General features: G+C 48.5%; 1 protein-coding gene across 1 annotated transcript in view; it reads left to right on the top strand.

The window, feature by feature from the left end:
* Positions 1-25,406, top strand: part of LOC140430450 (polycystin-1-like protein 2) — a 228,784-nt gene that overhangs the window by 145,594 nt on the left and 57,784 nt on the right. The window contains exons 28-33 of the mRNA XM_072517932.1: positions 4,867-5,066; positions 8,019-8,245; positions 8,947-9,163; positions 15,728-15,956; positions 16,700-16,931; positions 25,037-25,133. Coding sequence (XP_072374033.1) covers positions 4,867-5,066; positions 8,019-8,245; positions 8,947-9,163; positions 15,728-15,956; positions 16,700-16,931; positions 25,037-25,133 — 1,202 coding nt within the window. The remainder of the gene's footprint in view (positions 1-4,866; positions 5,067-8,018; positions 8,246-8,946; positions 9,164-15,727; positions 15,957-16,699; positions 16,932-25,036; positions 25,134-25,406) is intronic.

The following is a 25,406-nucleotide window of genomic DNA, read 5'->3' as shown; positions in this document are numbered from 1 at the left end:
CACCAGGCGGTGGCAACCGTTCCTTGACTATCTCGCAGAGCGATAAGGGAAAACAGGAAAGACAGCAGCAGCAACCCAGGAGGGAGTGGGGGAGGGTGGGGGGGCGGGTGGGGTGGGGGGGGGGTGGGGGGGGTATTCGGTGTTTGGGGTTTTTTGGGTTTCTTTTTTTTTTCTTTCCATCCTAGTTGTTTATATTTATTTTTTCAGTATTATTATCTCTCTTTTCTTGTTCTTTTTCTGCACTTGCTGCTAGTTTAATATATTGTTTAAATAACGGTCAATGTACATTTTGTTACGAAGTTGTAAAAATGGAACATTCTTTTTGATCGAAAAACTTTAATAAAATATATTTAAAAAAAAAACCTTACTGAGCACGATGACCTTCTGCAAAGTCTGGAGCAACCAGAAAAACCAGGCATGAAAATCTATGGTGAAATAGTGGAGATATTGCAGGGCCAATTCTCACCTAAACCCTTGGTCGTCATAAGTGGTTCAGGTTCCACAAACATAACCAGCAAGAAGGTGAATCAGTCATAGCGACTTTAAAGTAGTTAGATGTGAATTTGGAGATGTTTTGAACGGCACCATTAGAGGCAGAGTTGTGAGTAGGGTAAGGAGCAAAGCTATCCAGAAAAGGCTGTTAACAGAAAGCAACTTTGACCTAAAGAAGGCTTTAGAAATCACAAGCTCAATGGAACTAGCAGTTAAGGTCGCACAACAATTAAGCTCGAGCACTAAGATCCATAAAGTGTTGGCTGGAACCCGTTCGAAATTGCCATCAATGTGAAAACTTGGCACAGGGTGGCAACCCACTTTGGGTATTTGGGAGTGCAGGTGGCGTGGGACTGGGGGGGTGGGGGGGGGTGCTCCATAAGTACAATTTTACTAGCTTGGTGGGAGGGTGAAAGTGGATTTGCCAAGGATTTGCCAGTCTTTTTGCCGAAAGCGTTTTTCAAAGAAGTGGAAAAGCTGATCACCTCATTTATTTTGGAGGGGGGAAGGTAGCCAGGGTTAGAAAGGTAGTTCTGCAGAGAGAGCAGCAGGCAGGCAGGGGGGCTGGGCCTCCCGAATTTATTATATTACTATTGGGCGGCAAATGCCGGAAAGGTGAGGAGTTGGGTTGGGGGGTTTTGGGGGGGGGGGGGGGGGGTCCCAGTGGGTTAGAATGAAGGCGAGTTTGTGCAGGGGGTTGGGGTTGAGGGCGTTGGCAAAAGCTCTGCCCCGATGGCCCCGGGTAAATACTCTGTGAGTCCGGTGGTGGTGGCAACCCAGAAGATTTGGAGGCAGTTGAGGCAGCACTTTAAGCTGGGGGCGGGGTCAAGGGAGATGCCGATTAGGGAGAACCATAGGTTTGACCCAGGAAAGCTCACCGGGAGGTTTCGGAGATGGGAGGAGAGGGGGGGTCAGGCTATTAAAAGACCTGTTCTTGGGAGGTCGTTTTGCGAGGTTGGAAGAGTTGGGGGAGAAATATAGACTGGGGCAAGGGGAAGGATTTAGGTACTTGCAGCTCCGGGAATTTGCTAGGAAGGAGGTTCAGAGCTTCCCGCTAGCGTCGGCCCCCTCGTTGTTGGAAGAGGTACTAATGGCAGGGGGAACAGGGAAGGGGGTGGTATCGGTGATTTCCGGAAGGATTCTGGGGAAGGAGGGGTATCCATGGAAGGGATTAAAGACAAGTGGGAGGAGGATTGCGGGAGGCAATGGAAGACAGTCTGTGGTGTGAGGTGCTCCGGAGGGTGAACGCCTGAACCTCGTGCGCCCGTGTTTCAGGATCAGGAAACAAAGGGTGAAGAGCTTGAAGAAGATGCATATGAATGCTTCGACAAAAATGAAGGTCAAAAGTATATTGAAAAATTTGGCGACGATGACAGGAATACATTTTCATGCTCCCATTGTAAATTGCAAACTACGGAGGAACAAGAAATTGAGGAGCATCTCGAATGGCCTGACCTTAAGGAAACTCTCGAGTTCATTGGAAAGACATTCAGTTTGGGACAAGAGTTGCTGACTCTCTTCATGTGTCAAGGATCAACAAAAATAAAAAGATTGCTGATTGTAAACAGCGGCAACAACAAAGCAAAAGGGGCCAGCACTGAAATCCATGAAGGATGATTGGATGAGAGTTTCTCCAGATGACCAAATGAAAGGAGTAGGAGCTGTTTAGACTGCAGTCTGCAACACCAATATTCCTTTCCTTTTTCACTCTGTACAGCAGTGTGGGCAGGTTGTTTCCACTGGCGGGTGAAAGCAGAACTAGGGGGCATAGCCTCAAAATAAGGGGAAGTAGATTTAGGACTGAATTTAGGAGGAACTTCTTCACCCAAAGGGTTGTGAATCTATGGAATTCCTTGCCCAGTGAAGCAGTTGAGGCTCCTTCATTAAATGTTTTTCAGTTAAAGATGGATAGTTTTTTGAAGAATAAATGGATTAAAGGTTATGGTGTTTGGGCCGGAAAGTGGAGCTGAGTCCACAAAAGATCAGCCATGATCTCATTGAATGGTGGAGCAGGCTCGCGGGGCCAGATGGCCTACTCCTGCTCCTAGTTCTTATGTTCTTATGTTTGAAGTCCAATAAACATACTAACAGCAAGAAGAATTACCGTAACCTTTGCTGAACAATCCAACTTTAAAGGCTAACTTTGATATGTTCTTAAAGGGCAAGAATCCTTTTGAAAATCCTCAGGAGCAACAGCTTCAACTGCAGAGGTTAGAAGTTCCTTTCCAGAAACAAGACCAAAACCATGAGGGTGAATGCAGTGAGAATGAAAGGGGTGAGGCACCGTTCTGATGGAGGCATGTCACAATCTGGAGGAAGCAATCTGGAGATTCCAGTGAAGGCAGCTTTGGCTTGCAGGCTGGAGGGGGGAGCGGTTGGCAACAAATAAAAAAGATTGGCAGCCTTGGGCAAGAACTAAAGAGGCTGAAAACGGAGCTTGAGTGAAGCTGGAGATCTCCAACAGTCGCAGAATGCCAGCTCCACTTTACTCCAGCTAAGATCTATTCTGGGTGCACCGCACTCAGCAGTACGAATGAAAGTTCGTAGCCTCTGAAGTGAAAGCTCTGAAAAAACAACCGAATCAGATCTTGCGACATGAGAACAGGGCTAAACGCCGTGTTTTTCAAAAAGGTCAGGAAGTATTGGCAAGGAACTACACCAACAGTGAGAAGTGGATATCTGCCATTGTCTTGGGAAAGACAGGATCAGTCTCCGACACTCTTCAAACTTAGGACATTGTTGTAGTGTGGAGAATACACACTGATCAACATTTAGCAACTAGAACTAGCTTGCCAGAGCCTGAGGCAACAGAGAGTAGTACTCAACATGTGAACACCTAGACATTTCTGAGAATCTGACAATACCAGAAGCACTGTGGAAGACAGTACCCCAGGTGATTGCACTGCAACACTGGGGCAACCTGCAAAAACAACATTGATTCTGGTTGAGACAACTATGGACAACATCCAAACTAAACCAAAAGTGCAAGAGGTTCCAGTCAACACGAAAACACCGATGCCCACAACCACACAAAAATAGCCGTCCTCCAGAATGTCTAACTTATTGACTGTTGTGTTTATTAGTGGTTCATCATGTATATTTTGATTGTTAATGTAATATTGTGTTTCATTGAAGGAGCCTCTAATATAAAGGGGGAGGAAAGTGTTGTTGATTCATGTTTGTTCCTAGTTGGAACAAGGGGCTGGATTCTGTGATCCTGAGGCTAAGTGTTGACGCCGTCGGGAAACGCCATCGCGTTTCTCGACGGAGTCAACACGGCCTCAGGATCAGCAATTCTGGCCCCAACAGGGGGCCAGCACAGCACTGGAGCGGTTCATGCCGCTACAGTTGCTGATCCTGTCGTGAACCGGGCGCCGCGGGATCCGCGCATGTACAGTGGCACCGGCGCCAACGTGCACATGCGCAGTGGCTCCCTTGACGCAACATAGCGCAGTGCTACAGGGGCAGGCGCGGAAGAAAGGAGGCCCCCAGCCAGAGTGGCCGGCCCGCCGATCGGTAGGCCCTGATCGCGGGCCAGGCCACATCGGAGGCCCCCCCAGGGTCGATCCCACCCTCCCCCCCCCCCCCCCTCCCCACAGGCCGCCCCTGGACTCTTCCATGCCGACTTCCCGCCGGCTAAGAGCAGGTGTGGACGGCGCCGGCGGGACTCGGCTTTTTTTACGACGGCCACTCGGCCCATCCCAGGCCGAGAATCGGCGGGCCGGCCGCGTGGAGCGGGCCCCCGACCGGCGCCGCACCAACCACGCTGGCGCCAATGGCGTCGATGCTCCGCTATGCAGAGAATCGCCAGCGTCAGGGCGGTGTGGCACGATTCGCGGCGGTCGCAGGGATTCTCCGGCCCGGCCCCGGGCTGAGAGAAACCCGCCCAAGGTCACTTTAAGAGTCCGATCACATGATGTACTGATGATGTCATCAGCAGTTTGGGCGGGCTAACAGCCTGTTGAGTAAACACCTTTACAACAAAGTTCTTGTGTGTTGGTATCTTTGTCTGTAAGCCGATCCTTTAAAATACCACAGAGTGCATTGTGGATTATTTGGAAACACAGTGACCTGCTGCGTAAATACACCATTGATAAATAATGAATATTTGTAAAGTTGTGATGTACTTATATCTGTTAAAACTATCAATCAAGATTAAATGCCAAATTAAAATAACACAAATTACTGCATAGTGCTGTATCTTTCAAGTACTGTTTATGATACAGTTATTATATTTTTACTGCCTTCTGACCTCTGGATTTTGGTAAATTGCACTGTTTTCTGGAATCCAATGTGGATTCTGTAATTTTTAATACTTTCCAATTCCCCCTTCCCTCACTAAAACTCAATCAAATTCATCTTGTAACCCAACAGTAATCTGTTCTTCATGAAGACTGCTAAGGATTTCCGAGACGGACATATTTGGTATTCAGTGTTAAACCGCCCACCAAGGAGTCCGTTCACAAGGGTACAGCGTGTGTCGTGTTGTTTCTCCTTGCTCCTCTGCACAATGCTGACCAGTATTATATTCTGGGGAGTACCGAAGGATCCCGCCCAGCAAAAAATGGATCTGGGTAAAGTCAAGAATTCTTTGCAGTGTTCATTTGTTAAAAATATTCATCTTTGAACAGAAACACTGTTAAATATTTAATCAGATCAATTGGGCCACACTTGGGTTTCTGCAAATGATCTGCCATCAGGGACAGAGTAGCAAAATTTGCGAATGATACTAACATAGGTGGGAAAGCAGGAGATAAAGATTTTACAGATGCATATAGATAGGCTAGGAAATTGGGCCAAAATTTGCCAGTTGAAATGTAACATAGATAAATGTGAGGTTATCCATTTTGTATAAAAGTAGAGAAGTTTTGTTGCAATTGTATAGCGTGTTGGTGAGACCACATCTGGAATATTGTGTCCAGTTTTGGTCTCCTTATTTGAGGAAGGATGTGGTGGCATTGGAGGCAATTCAGAGGAGGTTCACCAGATTGATTCCGGGATGAAAGGGTTGATGTATGAGGCGAGATTAAACAGTTTGGGCTTATACTCGCTGGAATTTAGAAGGACGCGAAGGGTGTATAAAATACTAAATGGGATTGATAAAGTAAATGTAGAGCAAATGTTCCCCCTTGTGGGGCAAGCTAGATCAAGAGGTCACAGATATAGGTTGCGAGGTGGTAGATTTAGAACTGAGATGAGGAGATACTACTTCTCGCAGAAGGTGGTGAATTTGTGGAACTCGCGCCCCATAGTGCGGTGGAATCTGAATCATTAAATTATTCCAAGAAGGTGATAGATATATTTCTGATTAAAAGTGGGTTAAAGCGATATGGGCAACAAGTGGGGAGGTGGACTTGAGACCAGGAAGAGATCAGCCATGATCTGATTGAATGGCGGAGCAAGCTCGAAGGGCTGAATTGCCTACTTCTGTTCCTAATTCCTATGTACCTATGTACAGTTCCGATCTTCATAATATGATAATGACATAGAAGCGTTTGAGAAAGTGCGAAGAAGGTGGTAGCAAGACTGAGGGATTACAGATATCAGGAAAGAGATATCATGTGGAGGCTTTTTCTTTAGAAAAGAGAAGATTGGTCGAGGCCTTTAAAATTATGAATGGGTTGACCAGGGTGGATGTGAAGAGAATACTTCCACTTGTAGGACTGGCCAAAATGAAGGGCCATTGAACAAGATTGTGTCCTATAAGGTAATGAGGAGAAATGTTAGATTTCATTTGTTGTCTAACTGCTCATTTGCATTAATGATCCACATCCTTAGCTATTTTCTCAGATAAAGGAGCGCTGAATGTATTTTTTTAAAAATAAGTGGCAAACTTCTTGTACTAGAAATAAACCCAGGAGAACAAGTGTTTTGTGAGGGCCACGAAGAATCCAGCATGGGTTTGTGGGGCCAAACAAAAAGTAACTTTAGTTCCAATAATACTTACACAGTACCAGTAGTTCACTATTGGTTCCCTCTCTAGCTGGTGCCTCCCACTATACAACTACACTGCAAACGATTGCCCTGCCCCCTCATTAGGGGAGCTCATATTCCCCAAGGAACATGGGGTAACCAATTGTCCTCTGCCAATAGGATCCGGGCAGGTTATAACAAAGTGTAATTTACATTGTGACAACATCATGTGAAGGTGTGTCTCTGTATATGATTTATATGAGTGGCGGATAGTGCTGAGGATTGTCAGAAGACACATCAGGACAAAGATAGGTTGGAGACTTGGGCAGAGAAATGGCAAATGGAGTTTAATCCGGACAAATGTGAGGTAATGCATTTTGGTAGGTCTAACATAGAGGGGAAATATACCATAAATGGCAAAACTCTCAAGAATATAGAAAGTCAGCAAGATCTGGGCGTGCATGCCCACAGATCTTTGAAGGTGGCAACACAAGTGGACAAGGTAATCAAGAAAGCAGAAGGAATGCTTGCCTTCATTGGATGGGGCATCGAGTATACAAACCAGCAAGTCATGCTACAGTTGTATAGAAGCTTGGTACGGCCGCACTTGGAATATTGCGCACAATTCTGGTCGCCACACTACCAGAAGGATGTGCAGGCTTTGAAGAGTGTGCAGAGGAGGTTTACCAAGATGTTGCCTGGTCTGGAGGGTGTTAGCTATGTGGAGAGGCTGAATAGACTTGGACTGTTTTCATTAGAAAGACGGAGTTTGAGGGGTGACCTGATAGAGGTCTACAAGATTATGAGGGGCATGGATACAGTGGATGGGCAGGCACTCTTCCCCAGGATGGAGGAGTCAGTCACCAGGGGGCATAGGTTTAAGGTCCATGGGGCAAAGTTTAGAGGAGATGTACGAGGCAGGTCTTTTACGCAGAGGGTGGTGAGTGCCTGGAACACGTTGCCAGGGGAGGTTGAGGAAGCAGATACATTAACGGCTTTCAAAACGCAACTTGACAAACACATGGATAGGGTATAGAGGGATACAGCACAAGGATGTGCTGAGGGTTTTGGCAAAGGTTGGTATCATGCCCGGTACAGGCTTGGAGGGGCCGAAAGGCCTGTTCCTATGCTGTATTGTTCTTTGTTCATATTACCTTATAAAAAAATATATTTTTCCCTGAAAATTATCGTACTTTCTGACTAAACAAATGGAATTTAAAAGTAAATACTTTGAAAGTGTCCTGAAATACCCATAATGAATACAAAGCATGGATTATGTGCTGCAGATAGCATCTTGATTAGTATAGTCAGTTTGCTGTCTCACTTTTGATTTGAGCACAGATTAATGAAGAGAATCCAGTATCATTCCAATTGTGCCACAGTCACGCTGATGGGGTTTGAGCCTTCTACTTACCATACTTTTTAAATTTTCCTTGTGTTTATTCTATTTTGCTAATCCAGATATTTGTTAATGTAGACACTTGTGGAAATCAATTGTACCTAAAAGGAGCACTCTATTTATAAAGAGCACAGTGAATTGTTTTCCACACAAATTGTGGTTCTTTCTCACTCGTTTGTTCAAATGGTTTTTAAAAAATATTCTTCCCACACAGGTAAGATTGAGTTCACGTGGCAGCAAGTGCTGATTGGTTTTGAAAGCTCGCTGCTGATGTTCCCCATCAATCTTCTCATCGTGCAGATTTTCAGAAACATCCGACCGAGATCGAGAGGAAGGCACGTGGAGAAGAAGCAGGGCAAACATGGCCGCATATCACCTTCTTTGCCAGCGTCTTCTCAAAGTCTACAAACTTGCTCCCTCACACCTGAAGCTGTTATAAAGGTTGTCAGAAAAATATCCAAAGTATCTATCATTCAACTTTTTCACATCGCAATCACTGATGCCACTATTAATCATCAACAGTTACACCTTTCAATGAATGATGCTGAAATTTGCCCCTGAATATTACAAATATCCTTAGACAATTTCACATAGATATAAGGAAAACAGGCAGTGAGCCAGAGGAAGGGTTAGGAAAGGCTTTGAAAGCTTGGCCAGAGAGATTTTGAGAAGATTTATAAGGGAGGTGGCGAGTCAGAGAGAGCATTACAGAGAATAGGATGCAGGCATTTGGAAGTCCTTCCATCCATGTGAGGTAATGCATTTTGGTAGGTCTAACATAGAGGGGAAATATACCATAAATGGCAAAACTCTCATCAATATAGAAAGTCAGCAAGATCTGGGCATGCATGCCCACAGATCTTTAAAGGTGGCAACACAAGTGGACAAGGTAGTCAAGAACCAGGAAGCACCAAAGACCAGAATCAAGGAAATGGAGTCACAATGTATATCTTTAAATGGGGTCATAAAACCTAAATTGTCATTCAACCAATTTCTTCCAATTGTCATGTTTTTGGAATAAAATTGAGTTTTATTTCTTTAAAAGCAAATGAGTCCGTTGTTCAGAGACTGGAAACAAAAGCCACTGGCAATGTAAAATGAACTTGTGGTGCTAACACAAATAACTAATATTGTACACTTAGGACATCCAGAGGATCGCTAATTCACTGACTAAAACACTGAAGAACCCACTGCCAACACCGGATACGGATTTTAAAAAAACAACAGATATCAACAAACTTTTGGCTTTAGTTGAAAATATAATCCGGGAGCAAAATAAGGTTGACCGTGAGTTTTACAATGAGAGTCGTAAGAAGGAGGATCCTCTCATTCTCAGCCTTGGATCAGTTGACTTACAAGGTGAGTTTGAAGGTCTGCAGTAACCTAGGGCAGCATTTAATGGAGACAACGAATGTCTCACCCACCAGCAGGGGAGCCAGAGCGGAATGGCCGTTCTTTTCAGGAAGGCTGGCCACATTAAATGCCAATCAGATACTAACTGGCAGTGGTGGGCCTTCCCTGTGATCAAGGACTTTGGGCGGCTGTACCGCCTGCCAAAAGCTACTGGCCAATTATTGCTCAGCAAAGCCACTGGCGAGGTAATTGCTAACTTCCCAGCTGCCCCACTAATCGCAACCCCAGGCGTCTGACTAACCCCCGCCTGCCCCACCCAATGTGACACTCATCCCCCCACGAACTAAGTACCCCCCGTACTGACCAGACTAGCCACCCTCGCCCCATCAGCGATCACCCACCTACCCCTGACCACCAACTCTGACCCAATCTGATGACCCTGCATTCAAGCCACAATCTTGCAGGGTGAGGTATCGTGCAGCCACACATTAAAGGGATAAGTTTTGTGAAATTGCTTGTATTGTGGCTGTTTTAATTGAGGAATGTGTTTGTGCCGATGTTAATTATCCGATTGGATATTGGGAGGCAGACCCCACCTTTTTAAACTTTGTGTTCAATGTAATACTATTTCATGACGGCCTTCCTGCATTAATTTGATGACCAAGGTGAATTTCTCCACAGTCCTGTAGAGGCACAGAAACAACAAATTGATCAGCAGTAATAAGAGAAAACAAATCAATGTACAGGAATGCTTTGATCAACAACAAACATCAATTATCTGTCAAATAGAAACTGGCAAAGCGGTCGTACAGTTTCAGAAGGGCACTGAAAGCTTTGTGTCTTACGGAATACATGACTACCTCCTGATATAAAGGTGCACCTTGTTTACAGAGCACAAGTGGTTAGCACTGTTGCTTCACAGCACCAGGGACTCGGGTTTGATTCCCGGCTTGGGTCATCGTCTGCGTGGGGTCTGCACATTCTCCCCGGGTCTGCATGGATTTCCTCCGGATGCTCCAGTTTCCTCCCACAAGTCCAGAAAGTCGTGCTTGTTAGGTGGATTGGACACTCTGTACCCGAACAGGGGCATCATTCTCCGACCCCCCGCCGGGTAGGAGAATGGCCATTGGCCGCCGTGAATCCCGCCCCCGCCGATGTCTCCGGTACCGGAGATTGGGCGGGGGCGGGAATCGGGCCGCGCCGGTACCCCCTGCTGGATTCTCCGGCCCGGATGGGTCGAAGTCCCGCCCAGAAATTGCCTGTCCCTCCGGCGTAAATCAAACCTGTTATTTACCGGCGGGACCAGGTGGCATGGGCGGGCTCCGGGGTCCTGGGGGAGGGGGGGGGCGGGGCGATCTGACCGTGCCCCCAAGGTGGCCTGGCCCGCGATCGGGGCCCACCGATCCGCGGGCGGGCCTGTGCCGTGGGGGCTCTCTTTCCCTTCCGCCTCCGCTACGGCCTCCACCATGGCGGAGGCGGAAGAGACTCTCCCCACTGTGCATGCGCGGGAAACTGACAGCGGCCGCTGACGCTCCCGCGCATGCGCCGCATTTCCGCGCCAGCTGGCGGGGCAACAAACGCCATTTCCGCCAGCTGGCGGGGCGGAAATTCATCCGGCGTCGGCCTAGCCCCTCAATGTTGGGGCTAGGCCGCCAAAGATGCGGAGCATGCCGCACCTTTGGGCCGGCGCGATGCCCGTCTGATTGGCGCCGTCTTTGGCGCCAGTCGGCGGACACCGCTCCGTTGGGGGAGAATTTCGCCCCAGGTGTCAGAGTGTGGCAACTAGGGGCTTTTCACAGTAACTTCATTGCAGTGTTAATTTGAGCCTACTTGTGACAATAATAAAGATTATTATTATTATTATTAACAGGTTGCAACTGCTTTTCTCAAAACGCTCCAATGTACAAAAACCTGATACTTATGGCACCAAACACAATCCTTTTTTTTTAATACTCCGTCCCCTCCACCCTCGGGATGAGCGCCCTACCCAGAACAAAGAAATCTATCCGGGAGTAGGCTTTGTGTACATGGGAGAAGAAAGAAAATTCCCTGGCCTGCGGCCTTGCAAACCGCCATGGGTCCACTCCCCCCATCTGATCCATAAACCCCCTAAGTACCTTGGCCGCCGCTGGCCTCTTTCCAGTCCTTGATTTGGAGCGGTCCAGTGCTGGATCCAACACTGTATTGAAGTCCCCTCCCATTATCAGGCCTCCTGTCTCCAGGTCCGGAATGCGCCCCAACATGCGCTTCATGAATCCTGCATCATCCCAGTTCGGGGCGTGTACGTTTACCAACACCACCCACGTCCCTTGCAGCCTACCGCTCACCATTACATATCGCCCCCCATTGTCCGCTACAACAGTCTTGGTCTCAAATGACACCCGCTTTCCCACCAATATTGCCACCCCTCTATTCTTCGCGTCCAGTCCCGAGTGGAATACCTGTCCTACCCATCCATTTCTTAGCCTGACCTGGTCCGCCACCTTCAGGTGTGTCTCTTGGAGCATGGCCACGTCCGCCTTCAGTCCCTTTAAGTGCGCGAACACTCGAGCCCTCTTCACCGGCCCATTCAGGCCCCTCACAGTCCACGTTATCAGCCGGATTAGAGGGGCTCTCACCCCCCCCCCCCCACCCCACGCCCCGCCGACTAGCCATCTCCTTTTCTGGGCCAGTCCCGTGTCCACGCCTCCCTCACCCTCCAGTCCCCCAGAGGGGGGACCCCCGTCCCGACCACCTCTTCTGTGTCCCATTCCCTTTTGGCCAGTGCAGCTTCTTCGCCAGCACCCGATGTGCCCCGTCCAACTCCAGCGGCCTCGAAGGGGCCTTCGTGCCCATCATCGCCTCGAGCATCGTGCTCGCGTATGCCCCGGCATCAGCCCCCTCCACTCCCTCAGGGAGACCCAGGATTCGCAGGTTCTTTCTCCTCGACCTGTTCTCCAGGTCTTCGAGTCTTCCCGCCCACCTCTTGTGTAGCGCCTCGTTCTGCTCCACTCTCACCGCCAGGCCCACGAGCTCGTCCTCGTTCTGACTGACTCTTTTCTGTACCTCCTGGATCTTAGCTTCGTGGGCCTTCTGGGTGATCCCGAGTCCTTCAATTGCCGAAAGCATAGGCACCAACATCTCCTTGCACATCTCCTCGCGCTGCTCCTCGAAGCAGCGCTTGATGAACTCCTGCAGCTCCCCTTTGTCCCTGGCCGCCGCCATTTTGTTTTCTTTCCCTTGCTTCTCCCGTTGCTCCAGTGCCGCTCCTTTGGCCGTTACACTTCTGGTCCTTTTCATAGAAGTTGGAGGGAGACCTCTCTCTTTCCTTCCCCACGGGCTGCGTCAAAAAAAAAAAAAAAGTTCCGTTGGGGCTCCTCTAACGAGCCCGAAAGTCCGTGGTAGCGGGAGCTGCCGAATCGTGCGGCTTAGCTCCGCATAGCCGCAACCGGAAGTCGAGAGGGAATCCTTTTGACAGTGTTCGCTTCACCAGTCTGCCCCAAAAAGTCTATGGAAACTCCTGAAAAAGGTTGGAGAGTCAGTTCCAGACAGGAGCTGCCGAATGCGCGACCTACTCCTCCATGGCCGCCACCGGAAGCCTCGTCCCTGCTTCTTCAATGGCCTTGGTAGATCTTTTCACAGTTGTTCCCTCTGCTGCTAGAATTCACCTTTGATAGAGTCAAGTCAGATTGCAGCTTTAAGCTTGCCCTTCCCCCGCCTGCATGCTGGAAGAGGCCTTTGTCTATTCCTGCAGCTCAAGCCAAATCTTTTACTGTTTCTGCCGGGTCTGGTAGCCAAAAGACATAACATTCCTGGGGGACACTGTCAGGGGAATGCTGCAGTCTTCTTCCCACACCGGGAAATGTCAAACAAATGCCGTGGGGGCCCTGTAAAAGAGCCCAAAATTCCGTTCCAAGTGGGAGCTACCGAATATGCGACCTAGCTCTGCATAGCCGCACCCGGAAGTGACCAAACACAATCCTAAGATGAACATGATGCACTGGTGTGCATTACAGTACTACAACCATTGTCAGGGATGGGGGGATTTGACATATGACAATCTCTATTGAGTCAGGAGCAGTTTATGACAGTCAACTTTCAGAGCATTGGTAAAATGCAACACTTAAGTAACAATGGGCGGGACTCTCCGACCCCCCGGCGGGTCAGAGAATCGCGGGGGGGGCGGCGTGAATCCCGCCCCCGCTGGCTGCCGAATTCTCCAGCGCCGGGGTTTTGGCGGGGGCGGGAATCGCGTCGCACCGGTCAGCGGCAATTCTCCGGCCCGCGATGGGCCGAGTGACCGCCCGTTTTGGGCGGGTCCCGCCAGCGTAAATCACAACAGGTCCTTACCAGCGGTACCTGGCACCACGGGCGGCCTGCAGAGTCCTCGGGGGGGGGGAATTGCGGGGGGATCTGGCCCCGGGGGTTGCCCCCACGGTGGCCTGGCCCGCGATCGGGGCACACCGATCCGCGGGCGGGCCTGTGCCGTGGGGGCACTCTTTCTCTCCGCACCTGCCGCTGTCAACCTACGCCATGGCCGGTGCGGAGAAGAACCTCCCTGCGCATGCGCTGGGATGACGCCAGCACACGCTGGCGCTCCCACGCATGCGTCAACTCGCACCGGCCGGCGGAGGCCCTTCGGCGGCGGTTGGCATGGCGCCAAGCCCTTCCGCACCGGCTGGCATGGTGCCAAACACTCCGGCGCAAACCCAGCTCCTGAAGGTGCGGAGGATTCCACACCTTCGGGGCGGCCCGATGCCGGAGTGGTTCACACCACTCCTCAGTGCCAGAGTGGCCCGCCCTGCCGGATCGCGGAGAATCCCGCCCAATATGTGCGCAAAGCACTTGTATTTTACAGGAAATTGCCAGGTCCTGCATGATTTTTCTCCCTATTAATCAAATGTTATTTTTAACTAAAATATATTTTCAATGGCAAGTGGCTAAGATGTGGGAGAGGCAGGAGTTAGTGCTTCATGCAGTAATGCACAATCCTTGAAACGAGCAAAAATAAAATGCATTATGTATTTTAGTTTAAAAGTGACTCTCGTTACTCGGTCAAACTTGAACAGCTATGGAACAAACTGCTCATTTTCTTTCTTTGTGACAAGCTAGTGTTGCTTTGGAATTGCCCTGACTTGAGAACCAACGCTCTTTACACATTGGCAGGAGTCATTATTCTTCTGTTCTGTTTTTTCTGGTGATAAACTGACAAGTAGCAAGTAACATTCATGCCACACAAGTGCCAGGCAATGACCATCACCAAAAAGAGAGGATCTAACCATCGCCCTTTGGCTTTCAATGGCATTACCATTGCCGAATCCCCCACTATCAATGTCCTGGGGATTACCATTGACCAGAAACTGAACTGGACTAGCTACATGAATACTGTGGCTACAAGAGCAGGTCAGAGGCTAGAAATTATGCAGCGAGTAATTCACCTCCTGACTCCCCAAAACCTGTCCACCATCTACAAGGCAGAAGTTGGGAGTGTGATGGAATAGTCTCCACTTGCCTGGATGAGTGCAGCTCCAACAACACTTGAGAGGCTCGACACCATCCAGGACAAAACAGTCCACTTGATTACTATCAATTGCAGAGGCATTCACTCTCTCCACCACCGATGAACAGTGGCAGCCAAGTGTACCATCTACTACAAGATGCACTGCAGGAATTTGCCAAGTTTCCTTAGACAGCACCTTCCAAACCCACAACAACTATAGCTAGAATGGCAAGGACCTGGGAACACATGACCTGGAGACTTTCCTCCATGTCACTCACCATCCTGACTTGGAAATATATCATTGTTCCTTTACTGTTGCTGGGTCAAAATCCCGGAATTCTCTCCCTAACAGCACTGTGGGTGTACCTGCACCTTAGGTCTGCAGCGATTCAAAAAGGCAACTCACTACCATTATCTGAAGAGCAACTAGGGATGGGCAATAAATACTGGTCTAGTCAGCGACGCCCGCATTCCATAAATTAATTTTTTTAAATGACAGCTAATGCTGTAAGTAGCAGATGTGTCCTGCCTTCCCCATCTCTGCTCCAATGAAGTTCCCCGATGGATCCGTGGAAGATGGAATCAGAAGATGCCAGTTGAACTCGAAGGCAACCTCAAGTTAGGGGAGTTTTTGAGCACAGCAATAGTCCAACAATCATTGCCATTCTTCAGATGATCTGGGCCTATATTTTCCCATCAAATCTGTGCTTCGCTGCAATGTGAAACATTCCTCACTGTTCTATGCCTTGAAGTACTCATTGCTATTATTGCTCAAACATTACTGGCTACTTGCAGAATATGTTACTCAGAAGCAAATTCTCACAGGCTTAGGATAAAAACCAGTCAGTTGTTAATATTTTCCACTCCTTGACAGATCTCCTCATTCGGGACAAGTCAAGATTGATATCTGTAATGACAGATATTACAGAGGCCTGGATCCAAATACATTGAAATAATTTCATTCTCAGAGCCCAGGTGCCATGCAAACTATAAAACTTCTCAGTCTTTTTCTAGCAAGTGATCTGTGGTAAAATGTTTGACATTCACTACCCTTTCACGTCCAGTTATGATTTCTCCCTTATTACTTTCAGAACACACCACTGGCTCTGACTCAGAGAAGGGAGTAATTGAGAAACAGAGGCGAAGTGATTATAATCGCTATCTGTACCTGCAGCTCCAGCATGTGGAAAATGAACTGGACTTCCTGGGTTCCAGCAAGTTCCAGAATCCACAGAGCTACACTCGAGCTGTCCGTCAGGTGCAGCACATGAAGGATCTTCTGGAAAATGCTATCCTCTGCTCCAGTTCTGTTTCAGAAAGGTGGGAACTTCTCATAACCCCGAAAAGAAGAGTGTAATAAAGTATTGCAATGGTGGTACTTTTCTGAGATTGCCCCCAGGGTGAGGCTGGAACCCACTGAAGGATGATTGCTTATAATACTTTGTTGGAAGTTATTAAAGTGACTGCGGGTGATGGAGTGCCTAACCTGTTAAATCTAGATTACTTCCGCATTGAAGTTCCAAGCTTTTCTATTCTAATGCACAGCACTATCTACAGATCTTAAATGGACTAAGGTTCGGCACATGGCTTTGCCAACAATTATTAGTTAAACATATAGGTTCAAGGAGGGAAACCGTGGAAGGTAAACTGTCTAAAGTTGCGACCACATACCTTTTTGCAGCTGATTCCAGAGCAGCACCACTTAATAGCCTACACTGCAAGGCATTACTGGGGCTAGTTTAGCACACTGGGCTAAATGGCTGGCCAGATCAAGGCAGGCCAGCAGCACGGTTCAATTCCCATACCAGCCTCCCCGAACAGGTGCCGGAATGTGGCGACTAGGGGCTTTTCACAGTAACTTCATTGAAGCCAACTTGAGACAATAAGCGATTTTCATTTAGAAGGGAAATGTAAATACATTTTTTTAAAACCTCTTCTTTGATATTCTCAGAGTAGAGTTTTATAGAGTGGGGAAGTCACAGGATGCTATTACAGTGGCCCTAGCTTTAGAAGGTGTCTAAATATGTACATTTAGCAGTAACCTTTCATTCCTTCTTCTGCAGGCTCTCTCCCACTCCTAGTCTTTCTGGAGACAGCAAAAAAGGGCAAAGCTCGAAAGGATTACCTTGGTGGTTTGTCTTCATTGGTTGGGCTTTGGTTGCCGCCACCAGTGGTGTATCCGCCTTCTTTACCATGCTCTATGGGTTACACTATGGCAAAGTCAGTTCCATCAAATGGCTCATCTCCATGGCAATCTCTTTCTTTGAAAGTGTTCTGATAACACAACCTTTAAAGGTAATGAGCAGACGTGGTCAACAGTGTGTACTTGAGTCTGGTTGCATTATAAAGTACAATAATAGTAAAGTGTTGTTTTTTAAATAAAGCTTTTTCCAAGTGTCTGACTGAGTTGCCATGGTTAGGGTAAATTACTGGGCTTAATTTGTAGGTATCTTTGCTTTCCATTGTATTACTGATCATTGGGAGTCCCGCCTATTCATGAATCTCCATGGTTGCTGTTTAGTTCCTCCCACGCTACCAAAATAATCATTAGTAAACATGTTTATGGGACTTCCGGGTGCGGCGATGACCAGCTGAGTCGCACGTTTCGGCAGCTCCCTGTGAAACGGACTTTTGGGCTCTTGATAGGAGCCCCAACGGCAATTTTGACGGCTAAAAACACTGTGCGGTAAACCAGAAGGGAATCCCCCCTGGATACGGATGGAAAAAGGAGGAGAGAGTGGCCAGATTGCAGTGGATCCTTTAGAACAGCGGCAAGGAAGGCAAGCAAAAACCAAGATGGCGTCGGAAGGTGGCAGTTTAACATGGGGCCCTGAACAACAAGAGTTCTTGAAATGCTGTGTGGAAGAGATCAAAAAGGAAATGAAGAAAGAGCTGTTGGCCCCGATACTACAGGCGATCGAAGGGCTAAAGGAGGAACAAAAGACCCAGGAGCGGGAGCTTCGGGTCGTGAAGGCAAAGGCAGCCGAGAATGAGGACGATATACAGGGCTTGGTGGTGAAGACGGAGACGCAGGAGGCACATCAGAAACGATGTGTGGAAAGGTTGGAGGCACTGGAAAACAACGCAAGGAGGAACAACCTGAGGATTCTTGGTCTTCCTGAAGGTGTGGAGGGAGCGGACGTCGGGGCATATGTGAGCACGATGCTGCACTCGTTAATGGGAGCGGAGGCCCCGGCGGGTCCATTGGAGGTGGAGGGAGCATACCGAGTGATGGCGCGAGGACCGAGAGCAGGAGAAATTCCCAGAGCCATAGTGGTGAGATTCCTCAGTTTTAAGGATAGAGAAATGGTCCTTAGATGGGCGAAGAAAACTCGGAGCAGTAAATGGGAGAACGCGGTGATCCGCGTTTATCAAGACTGGAGTGCGGAGGTGGCGAGAAGGAGGGCGAGCTTTAATCGGGCCAAGGCGGTGCTTCATAAAAAGAAGATAAAATTTGGAATGCTGCAACCGGCAAGACTGTGGGTCACATATCGAGGGAGGCACCACTACTTTGAGACGGCGGATGAAGCGTGGACTTTTATTGTGGAAGAAAAACTGGAATGAGCGGGTTATTAAAAAGAACGTTCGAACAAAGTGGTGGGGCGAATGTGGGGGGCAAAGAGGGGTTTTATGTACTAATCCTGCGATGTGGTAACTTTTCTCTCTCCCACAGGTGGTGATGGGGGGAGTAGGGGAGGTGGAGGAGATGGGGCGTTGGCCATTGAGGGCGGGGCCAAGGGAGAAGCGCGGGCTTGGTTCCCGCGCTATGATAATCATGGCGGGAATAGAGAAGCAGGAAGGAGGGGGCGTCGCACGGTGCGAGCCGAGGTCACGGGGGGAAGCCGAGGTCAGCCAGAGTTTGCTGACTTCTGGGAGCAACATGGGGGGAGTAATTACGCTAGCGGGGGATCTAGCGGGGGGGGTGGAAGGGGGGAATTACTGGGTTGCTGCTGCTGGGGAGAGGGGGGAGCTGGTATGGGAGAGGATGGGCGGGGGGGCACCGCCTGGGGGAGATACAGCTGCGTGGGAACCGGGTGAGGAGCTGGAAAAAGGTGATGGCTAATCGACAAGGGGGGGGGGGGGGTAGGAAGCCCCCCAACTCGGCTGATCACGTGGAACGTGAGAGGGCTGAACGGGCCGATAAAGAGGGCACGGGTACTCGCACACCTTAAGAAACTTAAGGCAGATGTGGTTATGTTACAGGAAACGCACCTGAAACTGATAGACCAGGTTACGCTACGCAAAGGATGGGTGGGGCAGGTGTTCCATTCGGGGCTAGATACGAAAAACAGGGGGGTGGCTATATTAGTGGGGAAGCGGGTAATGTTCGAGGCAAAGACTATAGTGGCGGATAACGGGGGCAGATACGTGATGGTGAGTGGCAAACTACAGGGGGAGACGGTGGTTTTGGTAAACGTATATGCCCCGAACTGGGATGATGCCAATTTTATGAGGTGGATGCTAGGACGCATTCCGGACCTAGAGATGGGAAAGCTGATAATGGGAGGAGATTTTAATACGGTGTTGGAACCAGGGCTGGATAGGTCGAAGTCCAGGACTGGAAGGAGGCCGGCAGCAGCCAAGGTACTTAAAGATTTTATGGAGCAGATGGGAGGTGTAGACCCGTGGAGATTTAGCAGACCTAGGAGTAAGGAGTTCTCGTTTTTCTCCTATGTCCATAAAGTCTACTCGCGAATAGACGTTTTTGTGCTGGGTAGGGCATTGATCCCGAAGGTGAGGGGAACGGAGTATACGGCTATAGCCATTTTGGATCACGCTCCACACTGGGTGGACTTGGAGATAGGGGAGGAAACAGGAGGGCACCCACCCTGGAGAATGGACATGGGACTAATGGCAGATGAGGGGGTGTGTCTAAGGGTGAGGGGGTGCATTGAAAAGTACTTGGAACTCAATGATAATGGGGAGGTCCAGGTGGGAGTGGTCTGGGAGGCGTTGAAGGCGGTGGTTAGAGGGGAGCTGATATCAATAAGGGCACATAAAGGGAAGCAGGAGAGTAAGGAACGGGAGCAGACTGTACAGGGAAAGGCAAAGGCTACATGTAGAATTTGACTTGCTGACGACAGGCACTGCAGAGGCACAATGCAGGAAGGCACAGGGAGTACAGTACGAATATGGGGAGAAGGCGAGCAGGTTGCTGGCACACCAATTGAGGAAAAGGGGAGCAGCGAGGGAAATAGGGGGAGTGAGGGATGAGGAAGGAGAGATGGAGCGGGGAGCGGAGAGAGTGAATGGAGTGTTCAAGACATTTTATAAAAAATTATATGAAGCTCAACCCCCGGATGGGAGGGAGAGAATGATGGGCTTCTTGGATCGGCTGGAATTTCCCAAGGTGGAAGAGCAGGAAAGGGTGGGACTGGGAGCACAGATCGAGGTAGAAGAAGTGGTGAAAGGAATTAGGAGCATGCAGGCAGGAAAGGCCCTGGGACCGGATGGATTCCCAGTCGAATTCTATAGAAAATATGTGGACTTGCTCGCCCCGGTACTGACGAGGACCTTTAATGAGGCAAAAGAAAGGGAACAACTGCCCCCGACTATGTCTGAAGCAACGATATCGCTTCTCTTAAAGAAGGAAAAGGACCTGCTACAATGCGGGTCCTATAGACCTATTTCCCTCCTAAATGTAGATGCCAAGGTCCTGGCCAAGGTAATGGCAATGAGAATAGAGGAATGTGTCCCGGGGGTGGTCCACGAGGACCAAACTGGGTTTGTGAAGGGGAGACAGCTGAACACGAATATACGGAGGTTGTTAGGGGTAATGATGATGGCCCCACCAGAGGGAGAAACGGAGATAGTAGTGGCGATGGATGCCGAGAAAGCATTTGATAGAGTGGAGTGGGATTATTTGTGGGAGGTGTTGAGGAGATTTGGTTTTGGAGAGGGGTATGTTAGATGGGTGCAGCTGTTGTATAGGGCCCCAGTGGCGAGCGTGGTCACGAATGGACGGGGATCTGCATATTTTCGGCTCCATAGAGGGACAAGGCAGGGATGCCCTCTGTCCCCATTATTGTTTGCACTGGCGATTGAGCCCCTGGCGATAGCGTTGAGGGGTTCCAAGAAGTGGAGGGGAGTACTTTGGGGAGGAGAAGAGCACCGGGTATCTTTGTATGCAGACGATTTGCTACTATACGTGGCGGACCCGGCGGAGGGGATGCCAGAAATAATGCGGATACTTGGGGAGTTTGGGGATTTTTCAGGGTATAAATTGAACATGGGGAAAAGTGAGTTGTTTGTGGTGCATCTAGGGGAGCAGAGTAGAGAAATAGAGGACCTACCGTTGAGGAAGGTAACAAGGGACTTTCGTTGCCTGGGGATCCAGATAGCTAAGAATTGGGGCACATTGCATAGGTTAAATTTAACGCGGTTGGTGGAACAGATGGAGGAGGATTTCAAGAGATGGGATATGGTATCCCTGTCAATGGCAGGGAGGGTGCAGGCGGTTAAGATGGTGGTCCTCCCGAGATTCCTCTTTGTGTTTCAGTGCCTCCCGGTGGTGATCACGAAGGCTTTTTTTAAAAGGATTGAAAAGAGCATCATGGGTTTTGTGTGGGCCGGGAAGACCCCGAGAGTGAGGAAGGGATTCTTACAGCGTAGCAGGGATAGGGGGGGGCTGGCACTACCGAGCCTAAGTGAGTATTATTGGGCCGCTAATATTTCAATGGTGAGTAAGTGGATGGGAGAGGAGGAGGGAGCGGCGTGGAAGAGATTAGAGAGGGCGTCCTGTAGGGGGACTAGCCTACAGGCTATGGTGACAGCCCCATTGCCGTTCTCACCGAGGAACTACACCACAAGCCCGGTGGTGGTGGCTACACTGAAGATTTGGGGACAGTGGAGACGGCATAGGGGAAAGACTGGAGCCTTGGGGGGGTCCCCGATAAGAAACAACCATAGGTTTTTCCCGGGGGGAATGGATGGGGGATATGGAATGTGGCAAAGAGCAGGAATAACGCTACTGAAAGATCTGTTTGTGGATGGGAAGTTCGCGAGTCTGGGAGCGCTGACCGAGAAATATGGGTTGCCCCAAGGGAATGCATTCAGGTATATGCAACTGAGGGCTTTTGCGAGGCAACAGGTGAGGGAATTCCCGCAGCTCCCGACACAAGAGGTGCAGGACAGAGTGATCTCAAAGACATGGGTGGGGGATGGTAAGGTGTCAGATATATATAGGGAAATGAGGGACGAAGGGGAGACTATGGTAGATGAACTAAAAGGGAAATGGGAAGAAGAGCTGGGGGAGGAGATCGAGGAGGGGCTGTGGGCAGATGCCCTAAGCAGGTTAACTCGCCGTCCTCGTGTGCCAGGCTAAGCCTGATTCAGTTTAAGGTATTACACAGGGCACATATGACTGGAGCACGGCTCAGTAAATTTTTTGGGGTGGAGGATAGGTGTGCGAGGTGCTCGAGAAGCCCAGCGAATCATACCCATATGTTTTGGTCATGCCCGGCACTACAGGGGTTTTGGATGGGGGTGACAAAGGTGCTTTCAAAAGTAGTAGGAGTCCGGGTCGAACCAAGCTGGGGGTTGGCTATATTTGGGGTTGCACAAGAGCCGAGAGTGCAGGAGGCGAGAGAGGCCGATGTTTTGGCCTTTGCGTCCCTAGTAGCCCGGCGCAGGATATTGCTAATGTGGAAAGAAGCCAAGCCCCCGGGGGTGGAGACCTGGATAAATGACATGGCGGGGTTTATAAAGCTAGAGCGGATTAAGTTCGTCCTAAGGGGGTCAGCTCAAGGGTTCACCAGGCGGTGGCAACCGTTCGTCGAATACCTTGCAGAAAGATAGACGGAATGGGAAAAAGAAGGCAGCAGCAGCAGCCCAGGATCGGGGGGGGGGGGGGGGGGGGGGGGGGGGGGGGGGGGAGAGGGGTGGGTGGGGGGGGGGAGGAGGAGGAACCAGAAGGACTCTCAGGATTGTTAATATATACTGTATAGTATGTATAGGTCGTTGCTACAGATAATTATATATTGGACTGTTAAATTATATTTTTGGAGAGTGTTACTTGTGACAAGACAGTTGCCAATTAGGGCTAGTTTTCATTTTTGTTATTTATTATTTATTGTTTATAAAATAGGTCATTGTTATTTGTGTTGTTATAATATTGTGTAAAGGATGCACAATGTACTGTGTTGGTTGACCAAAAATTTTCAATTAAATATTTAATAAAAAAAAAAAAACATGTTTATGGGCGCTAATGGATTGAAGAAATACAGGTTTGGGTGGGGAAATAGAGGAAATTATGGACGGGATATAAATGCTTGCCCTGCCCATGAGGCCCACATTCAAAGAACAAATAAAAATAAGTTTTTGCGTAATAATGCAATTGGCAAATCAGAAAAACCAGGGGGAATTTTTAGCTTCAGTGGGAATATAAAACTGGCCACAGTGGATTGACCATCCATATGGACATATGAATTAGGAGCAGGAGCCAGACATTTGGCTTCTTGAGCCTGCTGTGCTATTGATAAGATCATGGCTGATCTGACTCCACTTTTCTGTTTACTTAATGCATCTTTTGACTCCCTTGTCAATCAACTAAATCTATTGAACCCATTTTCAATGTCCAGCCTCCACAGCTCTCTGGGGAAAAGAATTCTACAGGCTAATGACCCTCTGAGGGAAATAAAATCATCTCCGTCTTAAATGGGAGACCCCTTATTTTAAAAATGTGTCCCTTCACTCTAGTCTCTCTCACAAGGGAAAGATCCTATCAGCATGAACCCTGTCAAGTCCCCTTGGGATCTTATGGGCTGGATTCTCCGTTTCTGAGACTAAGTTTTGACGCCTGCGCAGGATTCGTGGACTTTCGCGACAGCAAAACTGGCGCCGAACCTGGATCGATTCAGCAACTGTGGAGGGGCTGGCACCGGTGCCATGTAGAACACCATCGATTCCAATTGGCCCTAAGGTCACAGTGGACAGTCAGTGGCGTGCACAGATGCATGACTGCCTTGCCGGCTGCAACAGTGGTGTTCCGAACCCGTCCACCCCGTCCCCACAGCCCACCTCCTGGCCATCCCATCTACCCCCCCGGCCCTATCAGAAACCACCACACCCTCCCCCCACCCCCACCCCTACGGCCAGCGGCACAATTGTCAGCAAACTATGGCGGCGTTGAATACTTTCCGTACCCCCTCTCTCTCCCTCAGCAACTGCCACAATGACGATTTCACAATTTTTAAAAGCACAAGTGAACCGCGTCGTCGGCAATTCAGCCCATCAGAGGCTGAACGTCGCAGAGGCCCCGGGAAATACCGGGTCGGGCCCGCAAATTATATGCAAACGGTGTTTAGTGTACGTGCATTCCGGACCGCATTGATGCCACTGTCAAGGTGACGGAGAATTGCGATTTGACATCAAACATGCGCCCGCCAAAGTGGAATTAGTCTTCCTCATGGCTTGTTCGTGCATGTTAACTTTCCGTGATTTATGTAGAAAGACCTTCAATTTCAGTGTACGAACATTTACAAGTCTCACCTTGTAAAAAACATTTTACTTTTCCATTTTCGTACTAGTGTGAATAACTCTAAATTTCCCACATTTTGTTCCCTTTTTCATCTTCTTATCCCATTGCTTACCCTGTCAATACCCCCTTTGCAACCTCCTCACAGCTTACTTTCCACTGAGCTTTGCATCATCATTGAGTTTGGATATTAGCCTTGGTCCCCTCATTTTATAGATTATAAATAGCCGAGGACCCTGAGCCCTGATCTTTGCTGCAATCTGTGATTCAGACCTTGCCATTCCAAAATAACCTGCTCAGTCCTGCTCTCTGTTCTCTGTTTGTTAACTAATCCTCAAACCATGCTAATAGATTACCACCAACCCTAAATGGATCCTCATCCTGTATAATTAAACTTTACTAAACTCATTAGGATTTCTTAAAATCCATGTTCCTCTTTGCCAATCAAACTAAAGTAACAGCAACTTCAAAAGATTCAGCAGCTGAGATACCTTTTTGTTTGTGCCAAAGTAGCGGCCTGTGGAGCAGATTGATTAAATCATTGGAACACTTTCAATTGACTTGAGGCATTTTGGATCAGCTTAATTTAATTCCCAAAGTGAACTCGATAACCTCATGTTAAATAATAGGTCAGCTGTATAAATGTATGAAAAAAGCAATAGGTTTATCTCGTCCAATGAAAATGGTAAAACATGGTACTTCTATACTTTTTAACTTAATTTTTGAACATTTATGCTTGTTACCAACTCTAAGAAATGTGGGGGATAAGTGAACTTGATTGTGATAGTGAATGAATTTGCAATAATTAATCAAAGCAAAAGGTTCAAATTGTAGCTGGAAATAATCAGTAGACAGGAACAAATCAAATTCATGTGCACTGATGAATTATATTTTTTCTGTATTTTTTTTTAACTTGCCTTTTCAGGTATTGGGTTTTGCTGCTTTCTTTGCACTGGTTTTGAAGAAAGTAGAACAGGAAGATGATGGGGAAGGTCCAATTGACAGTCCCTTATCTACTTCAGGTGACTTCTCGACTCTAACTGTGTTGGTCGGCCTTTTATTCCTTTCCTTTGAATTCTCGTCCATGATATTGATGTGACTGAGCCAGTTTGACCAGGTTACACCTAAAGCATGCAGGACAAGTTGTAAAAATGAGCCGACATGCCAGTGTGCTTGAGGGGAATTGGTGTCTTACTGTATGATAAAGAATTTTGGGCCTATTGGAAGAGGCTGTGCTGTGGGGTAGGTGAAACAAGGTTAAAATGGGCAAGTAGTTAATTATTTTTCCCCAAGTT

Source organism: Scyliorhinus torazame, chromosome 10 (genome assembly GCF_047496885.1).
Source record: "Scyliorhinus torazame isolate Kashiwa2021f chromosome 10, sScyTor2.1, whole genome shotgun sequence".
Taxonomy (NCBI): domain Eukaryota; kingdom Metazoa; phylum Chordata; class Chondrichthyes; order Carcharhiniformes; family Scyliorhinidae; genus Scyliorhinus; species Scyliorhinus torazame.
This window is presented reverse-complemented; position numbering and strand designations above follow the sequence as displayed.